Genomic DNA, 9,155 nt, shown 5'->3' on the forward strand with positions numbered 1-9,155 from the left:
CCAACTCCTTAAATTTGTTTAGGATTAATTCTCCTTATTGCTAAAATATACCTTGCCCAGTGAAACATTTTTCTTTTGGTTAAAAAAAAAAGTTTCTATTAAATGTACTGCGGAGATAATACGACTTCAGCAGTATTAATAGCTGATTACTTTGCAGTTGATCTGCACTATTGTAGGCCAGGCAGAGGGGTGGGAAGGAGGAATCAGGAGGTATCCGGTTGATTCAGCAAGTGCAAATACAGACCCAGACAAATAGAAGTGTTATAGTGCCAACAAAACATTGTTCACACCTGAAAAGTCCATATCAAAAAGCTCAATATTAGCCTATACAATTCAATGGCAGTTTTATTGACTGGAAAGACTTAATATTGATTTACTCTAAATAGGGATAAAAATTTTTCCTGGTGAGGAAATCACAGTAAAAAAAAAAAAAAAAAAAGCTGCATTGTCACTGCTAAGGCCCTGGTTATATGAAAGAATACTTCTGCACTCCCTTCTGAGATGCCCACAGTGACATTATGTGCCTAGGATGCACACGTAGTATTGGTTAGCAGCTGAGATTCCCTAGCCCTGCCCCCAGAGATTCTGATTCAGAAGGGATGGGGCAGGCATGCTCAAGACAACCTTAGGGATTTATGCACACATGGCCCACAATTCAGGAAACCACCTGAGATGAAAATGCCTGTGTTTACTAGGCACAAGTGCTCCAGCACACCTCCTATTAGTCGGTCTGAATATTCCACTTACTCAGAGTGACTAGGTGGTAGAAATTTCCAGGGTTTGTCCTGCCAGACTAGCTACAGTTTTCTGTATTCCCTGACATCATCAGAGATGATGGAGTTACTCACCAAGAGGCAGTGTTGAGCTTGGGGGCTTGACTGTGTCCTGTATGTGTGTACTCAAGGGAGTTGCCTTTAGACTTATAAAGGAGTCAAATAAGGGGTCTCATCGCTGTATTGTTTTCCAGAAATTCTTACACAACATTTTATATTTCTATAGCAAGTCAGTGGAAGTGATGGATTAAAATACATCCCAGAAAACTAGTGCTGCTGCTCTGGAAACACTGCAGGAGCCACTGTCACACTGATGCCTGATGCAGCCCAGGCTGCCTAACCAGAGACTGCCGTCTCCAGCTCATTTTTCACTTAGGGCCACAATGCATGGACCTCCATCCAGCTTTTGGGTGGGGAATACATAGGCAAGATATGGTGATTGTCCATGTTGGAGGCAGCTGAAACAGTTCACTCTTCCGGGCATGTTAATTGCTTTGTGGTAAAATTAAATATTTGGAGGAGATAGCATGTAAAAAATATTTGCCAGCCCATGTATAGAAATGACATTTTCGGAAATAAGTATAGCTAATCACACGACATTCTAAGAACATGGGTACCTTTTCTGAACTAACACTTAGGCACCTCCTCAGTCATTAAGACTGTTGTTTTATTGTACTCCATCTTCAAATTAGTAGCTGGTTAAAGAATACCATGCTAATGATATTTGTTGTGCTTCTGGAGATAGTAACATTCTCAAAATGTGAGCAGGTAACAACTTGGGTTTTGAAATCTACTCCTTGCTTATACCAGACATGGTGCATCCCATGCCTTACAAATCAAATTTACCTTTTATTTCAACAGCAAATGTTCCTTAGAGGGGTTACCCTCTTACGCAATTTTTTTTTTTTTTTTTTACTTTTGCACATGAGAAGAAAATTTGTATGGAATAAATTGGGTCTAATGAGTGACATCATCATGGCATTGCATTGGATTTCCCATAAAGCTTTTCTTATAGAGCTTCTGTTAAAGTTTAAGCAGCCTGTCCTGTCATCTTCTGCAAAAACCAGCTGTTTTTCTCTCTCTCTCTCTTTTTGATGTTGTGTATATTCCTACAGAATTCATTAGGATGCATTGTACCTCCAACCCCGATTGGTGGATGCCCTCGGAGGAGCAGATAAACAAAGTGTTCAGCGACGCTGTCGGTCACGCCCGACAGGGGCGGGCGGTGGGGACTTTCCTGCACAACGGTGGCTCGTTTTATGAAGGGATCGATCACCAGGCTTCTCAGGATGAAGTCTTCAATAAAAGTTCCCAGGATGGATCTGGGGATTAGTGGACAGAATCTTCCTGTTGTAGCAGCCGGTCCTCTCAAGAGTTCCAGTTGTGAATGTCCTGTTCCTGTCACCTGAGAGTCCAAAGCATGTCATTCTGCCATACTCTGCACATACTCAGCTGCCACAGTACCCAAATAGAAATCCATTTTAGGGTTGTTTGGGAAGTCTGTGGTGCCTACAACAGACTTTTGGAATATTATAAAAGGAAAAAACTATGATTTTTAAATGATTACTGGTTAGATGGTGAGGGTGAAAAAAATACGTGAGCTCCTAGTTACCTTTCTGAAATCTTCAAACTCTGCTATCTGGGCAGAGATAGTCCCCAAGGTAGGCTGGGGTAGTGTTTCTGCCCATGGGAGAAGGTGGAGACATGGAGTTGTGTTAAGGGACAAGGAGCAAACATTCTCTTAATTCAAGTAAGTTGTCTTTATGTTTTCCAAAGACCTGACTTCGTATTTCTCGGCAAAGGCATAGGATAGATGATATCATACACCATTTTGACATTAATAATGTCTATTACTAAAAGGAAACCAGAGAACAGAGGCAACATCTGCAGACAGTGGTGAATTACAGGTCAGCTGTTTTTCTGTTGTTTAAAAGCCAGTGTGTTGATGAGGAAGGCACTATTTGATCTCTGGAGTTTACAAACAGTAGTCATTTTTCATTGTTAGTCAAGAAACATCCAAAGATCCAAAACCATTTTCAAATGCTCGGTTTTGTAGGTTAATAAATCCGTAGTTTCCATAGCCTTAAATCAGGCTTTGTTGACACAATGCCAACGTGATGGGTAGAACAATGAAAATTTAAATCAGTTAGTTGTTTGGTGCACTGAAGACCAAACAAGTGGTGTGAGTGATGCTATGCGCTGAATTCACTAGATGTTCTGGCATTGTATACACACAGCTTCAAGGCCATTCTGACAACTATGCAATGGGCTTGTCAGTAATTGCTCTGAAATGTGAGGGTCTTTCTCTGCTGATTTGATCTTTAGAATTTGTATGGAACTTGTTTCCCATTGTCCTTGATGAAAATGTTTCATCCCCACCATGCCTCCTTTTCCCCAATGTTCCCTGTAGCTATGGCTAAGTTAGCACTGTGCTGCCCCCACTCACTATCCCCTGGTTAATTTGTTGAGTTCCATATGTGAAATTAGTGGTAATCTTTGGAACCTTTCCATATTGGCAAATGCTATAGAGGTGCTAGAATCATCATTTCTGAGGGCTTCCTGTTTGGAGTCAGGCTTTCTTTACCAAACTAGTCCAGATTACTACATTCTTTGTGGAGCAAAGGGCTAAATGGACAGCATTTATGGAAGGCTACTCTCATCTGCAGACATGACCAAGGGTTTTGAAAATTGAATGGAGATTCAGGTTGATGAGCATCCATTGATAAAGGGTTTTTTGGCTATTTTTGTCAACATAAACTCATAAATTATCCTTTAGATTTAATACTTAGTTTGCATTCACTATATACAAAGTCCTAGAAATAGGTCTTTCTGTAGCTTTTGCTTATTAGCTTGTTTTGTATTACTAGAATTCATCCATTGAAAAGTTTAATGTTTATGGAGATGGTCATCTGTGTTTTTTCAGTGATGTAGGGGGAACTAATATTTCAATTCTGTTTAGAGAAAATTAAAATTTGTCAGATTTACTCAACGGTATAGGGAGAACTAATACCCAATCCTATTTGGGGCAAATTAGCTAAAATTTGGAAGTAAAAGAAATTATATGGGCAAATGCCATGTTCTTATGGCAACCACGAGACCAGTATCTTTGGCTCTCCAAGGAAGAAAGATCTCTTAAAGCATTTTTAGAGGTCCGAGAAGTCAGTGTCTGTCTTTATGATTTTTTGACAACATGACATCTTTGCTAGAAGAAAAACACCACCATAGCCTCATCTGTTTTTCCGTCTTACCTTAATTTTTCACTGGCCTTAAGTTGTCCTTACTGCTGAGTACATTGTTCTGTTTTTCTGTAGCAACAATATTTGATCACTGCTTTTAAGAAAAACAGACTAGCCCTTCTTATTTTCCTGGAAGTTTGAGGTCCTGAACGTTTCTTGATATCCAAATATCTTGGAGCCCTGTCGTGCTGGCCTTCGCTGAGGCTGAGAGCACTTTCTGCGCTCCCGCTCCATGGCCGTACATGATGACGCACCTGCACCAGTGCTGCAAGAGCAGGGGACAGCAGCCTGTGGTTTAGCTGTCACTGTTACTCCTGAGAACGCTGCTGTCCCAGGCTTGCCCACCACATTTGTTCCAAAGTTACACCTGGTCTCTTCCTCCCTCGTGCCCATACCAGGTTAATCATTTCTCTATCAGCTGTTTCTCCATCAATAAATTCTGAATGTTGAGACTAATTGTTGGACATCTCTTTTGCACAAGGCTGACACACTCCATACTCAGCATCACACAGCCAGTTCTAATTCCTGGGTCTAGGACTTATGACTTCTGCCTGAGTGAGATGTTCCTACGACTTTTGCCTGAGTGAGATGTTCCGCTGTACTTCTACTGTTCGTGTAACTGCTAGGTTCCTTTAGCCAAGCCTAGCGTTTGACGCAGGCACTGGCAGCCACTGAGGCTATGATACAGCATCAGTGTGGACACTGCTGGCTCCTCTCCTTGGGACATATCCACACTCCCACTTGAGCTTCACCTTTAAGGCTAGTATGTACCTAAGTTCACAATGGTTGTCTGCATGGTCTCCTGATCTTTAAATCAGGACCTACAAAGGATGTTCATTTGTTTTTTGGAAAGGTCCATTGGGCCTCTGTGTAGCCAAGTTAAAAGCTCGCCCACTAAGACAGGATGCTGCCATTGCTCTGTGAGCCTTTCAGCTGAAATCCTTGGAGACTTGAAAGTGTTGCTTATCATTTTGATTTGATTTTCTACATCTTTATCTGGCAAATGGACAGATTGCTCTCAGAAGAAACTTAGTCATGTCAGCTTTTAGAGTCCTTCTTGAGTCATGTTGGCATTGGTGGTGTAAAATAGATGGAGTTAAAACAGCTCAGGATGCAGCCGTGCCCCCGCCTCACTGGTGAGAGGAGGAGGTCACGGGGCTGGCGTGACAACAAAGACTAAATGTGGCTTTTTTGTCAATGACTACGTGTGGTCCATAAGCCCAGCGATCAGAAGAGCCATACCTACCAAAAGTGACGGTGTCCTGTGTTTTCCACATTAAAATCTTGTTACAAAGATCCTGCTGGCTTTTCACAGTGAGCTGAAGCCCCAAGCTCAGTTCCAGCCAGGCTCAGGATGGCCCTCGAATGATCGGTATTGGATAGTGTAGGCCGGGAGCCTGTGGAGGGGACCAGTATTTTGCAAGCCGTTACTGAAGTCACTTTTCTCACTGATTATTGATGGTGCACTGTTCAAAATGTTATGGCTTAACCTTAGTGTTAAATGCTTTCAAGAAAAACTGTAACCATTTCAATTTTACAAGTACTTTCTCGTTTTACTTGAACATTTTACAAGTACCTTCCCTATTTACTTGAAAATATTTCCTCTAGCCCTTGAACCCGGGCATCACTTTTTTGGTTTTCCTCATTCCACTACAGCATTTAGGTGACTGTTACCATTTATGTTTCATTAAGCTTCACTAGGAATGTAAGGATAATATTAGAGCATTTGCAGAAAGTTGCTATCATCTCCTTTGGTAGGGGAATCAAGATACATATGTAGCTACTTCACAGCCATAGAGTTAGTGGGGGTTGTGTATTCTGCATTGTTCCTTATCCCTTCCTCAGTGACAGGCACATTGACATAAGAGATTCCTTCAGCATTAGAAGGAGAGATAAATTATTAACGTTTCTTATTTGATCCAACTACTCCATGTCCCATCAACTAGTGGTAACTGATGTTGATAGGATTTTTTTTAAGTCCAGTAACTATTCTTGCACTGTCAGATGTTTACCCCAAATTAGGCAATAATCCAGACTTTGGATCTATGGGTTTATGATTCCTACATTCTCCTGCCACTCTCAGTGGCTTGTTGCCCCCCTTCTGTTGCTCTCAGAAAATGGATGGAGCATCAGGTAAAGATGAAACATGCACTATGTTCAGAAAAGCAGACATCCATTGCCCTCATTTAGATGCCATCCTTCACTATATGCTCTAGAACCTAAACCTAATACCCATTGACTACCTCCTGAGTTTCTTAGATTTCAATTATTTAAAAAAATCTCATCCATGGATAATAGCTTCAATTTTAGAAAAGATTTAAACGTATAACTTTCCTCATTCAGTGCTATGTCATTTCACAGTACATATCTGCCTTAATTTTTGACAGCTCATATATACAGATATTTAGAAATGTAATAGAAAATGATTTTGCACATATGGTGCAAGTCTTGCTGGTGTATGTTTAATGTGGCAACACGTGCCAAAACTGTTTGGCAAAACATGTCAAATGGAGTGCTTGAGTCAGAACTCTAATGTAAATGTGTCTAAACAGCAGTGTGTATCATTATGATGTATTTTTGTAAACATAGTGATGGCTTCTTTCAGTCATGTAAGTACTGGATAAAAATAACCACTTCACTTGGAATAATGTAGGAAAATGTCACCCAGCGCATGGATAGTCCTCTGCAAAGTTACATTGTCAGCCAGTGGCACTGGTTCTTTTATTTATGTTGTTGTTTTTTTGTTTTTTTTTTTTTTTTTGGAGAGTGAAGAATTAACATCAGACAACATGGAGTGCAAAAATAATAACCCGTCAATATTTGTCTTCTAAATGTAAAATGTAAAAGTTTAACTGATTTGTGTACACATTAGAGACCACTTTCACACTCCACAGTATGTTCAGTTACAGATAGCACTGAGAGGTCGAGACTTCCCTCATCTAATGACCAGCTTGGTTAATTTGACTTCTGAAGGCACTAAATCACCAAGTCTTTGCAGTAATGGTGACCAGATTAATTTTCCTCATAACTCTCTGTAGCTGTCTGATATAAGGGCTGTGTTTTTATTGAATCACAGATCCTCGAATTAGAATGAAAGCACATCTGCTAGTAAGACTCATTTGAAAACTTGTTTATTCTTGCAGTAATCGGGCCAGTACAAGTGGCCAGATGTATCCTGGCCACATTGGAAAACTATTTGGGCCCATTCAGAACCACTTAATTGCAACAACAATAGTAACTATAGTTAATATCTATCTATTGAGTTCTTGTGTGCCAGTTACTTTGATAAGTACTTTAATGCATCCTCATTTTAATCTTCACAGCTACTCTTTGAGGCTGTTTCTGTTCTTATTCCCATTGTATTGATAAGGAAACTGCCCAAGCTAAGAAGAGGATCACTTTGGGCGTAGGAAGCAGAATGATGAGTTCAGTCTTCCTCAGTAGTTGCAGCACAGTTCTCAAAGCCCATCAATACTTTGGAATGGATTTATAGTTTTATTTATGCCATCAAGGGAGAGTGGATATTTGTGTATTACTAAAAACTACTTCTAAAGTATGTCGATACTTAAGTAGGAACATACAAACCATATGTCCTCTGGGAACTGCCCAGGTTTCTGTATAAGGCTTGACCTATGTAAGATCCTATGATGAAGAGCAGAAAACTTTTTTAAAAAGTAGGTGAATTAAAATTAAAATCAGGAGTTTGTTCACTTTTATCTCATAGGTTCCTAGTGCAAAAATGCAGGGAGACAAAAGCAAACATTTGAAGTCAGTGAAGTGAGAGTCTTTGGGAACTCCTTGATGTTAGAAATAGCACCAGGGCATCAGGTAGCCAATGTTCAATTCACTTTTCACGTTTGTGTCTTTGTAGCTTTAGAGCTGATGAGTCTGGTTGGTTTGGAAGAGAGAGTTTTAATTTATGATGTCACTGTGAGAACTGTGGTGAAAATTTTGTAAGAAAATACAGTAATCTGTTGATTCTTTCCTGTAGTTTGGGCTTTCACATCCCTTTGGCTGTGTTTAAGTTCAAGAGCATGCCAAGGCCATGAGGGTCCTGGCTTGTGCTTCTTGGGAACAGGGCATGCTAGCGGTGGGTCATGAAGCTTTCAAGGTCACTGGTCCAGCCTGACCCTGCCCAATTTAAGCATTGCCTTTATGTCTCTCCTCTCTGGAACTTCATGTAGCAGCCTAACACCGGGGCCGACTTGCCTTTACTCTATTTTCTATGATGAATACTTGTGGAGAAACTGTGACAAATTCATTGATCCTGATATTTTTATTGTTGGAGTCTTGTTGATTCTCTATGAATAATTTCTATTTGATTGTACTGTGTTGAGTTAATACCCACTAGGGATATGTTAATAAAACTACAAATGCATAGTGTAATATAGAATAGCAAGATTTTTTTGTGAACAATTTATATAGAAGAGTAAGTTGTTTTTTAAGTGTTAGGCTCATTTCTTTTGGGAACTTAAAATGTTATAAAAGTTTTTTAAACATTCAATATTTTTAATTATAAGAGACATTTGTTACTAGAGCCAATTATTTCAGGTGTTCTAATTGGAGTGTTGATTTTATTACCTCATATACCTCTAGAATGCCACGTGTTCTGTTGGGGATAAAATTGCACAATAAATGTCAAGTCTCTGTTAAGTGTTTTAACTTGCTTTTTGCATCTTTCTAATTCATTGTAAATACTTTTCTGTTTCTTTGAATAGATAACTTTTCTCTCCCTGACGCTAAGAGTTTTCTGCTTGTCTCTGAACATCAGGAAATGTTATATGCTTAATATCCAAATAAAAGATGCTCAGTTTTGTCAGGAAAGTGACCAGAGATCATCCAGAAATTCATTTGATCTAGTGAATGAAAGGCACAGCCAGTGACGATCTCAGAGTGACGTGTAGTCCAAGAGGATTTCCATACAGTATTTTATACATTCACACATAAAGCACACATGCTTGCTGGATGCTGTTCATGGTACCATTTAATCAGGAAGAAAAAAACCTATAGCTGCTGCCCATGACTTTAAAAAATAAACAGATACTGATTATTTATGGGTTTTGAGCAGTGTTCTGCGTACAAAGGCAGAATAGCTATGGTGAAATAAGGGGACATGGTTGTGACTTCCCACTTCTAGTTATTACAT

The 9,155-nt window shown here is 39.7% G+C and overlaps 1 protein-coding gene across 2 annotated transcripts in view; it reads left to right on the forward strand.

Annotated features, from left to right (window-relative positions):
- Positions 1-8,662, forward strand: part of BEND4 (BEN domain containing 4) — a 46,580-nt gene extending 37,918 nt beyond the window's left edge. For both annotated transcript variants that reach the window (XM_008017522.3, XM_038008587.2), the window contains exon 5: positions 1,889-8,662. In XM_008017522.3, the coding sequence (XP_008015713.1) occupies positions 1,889-2,106 (218 nt within the window). In that variant the 3' untranslated portion in view covers positions 2,107-8,662. The remainder of the gene's footprint in view (positions 1-1,888) is intronic.
- Positions 8,663-9,155: the final 493 nt, after the last annotated feature.

This window comes from Chlorocebus sabaeus, chromosome 27 (genome assembly GCF_047675955.1).
Source record: "Chlorocebus sabaeus isolate Y175 chromosome 27, mChlSab1.0.hap1, whole genome shotgun sequence".
Lineage (NCBI taxonomy): Eukaryota > Metazoa > Chordata > Mammalia > Primates > Cercopithecidae > Chlorocebus > Chlorocebus sabaeus.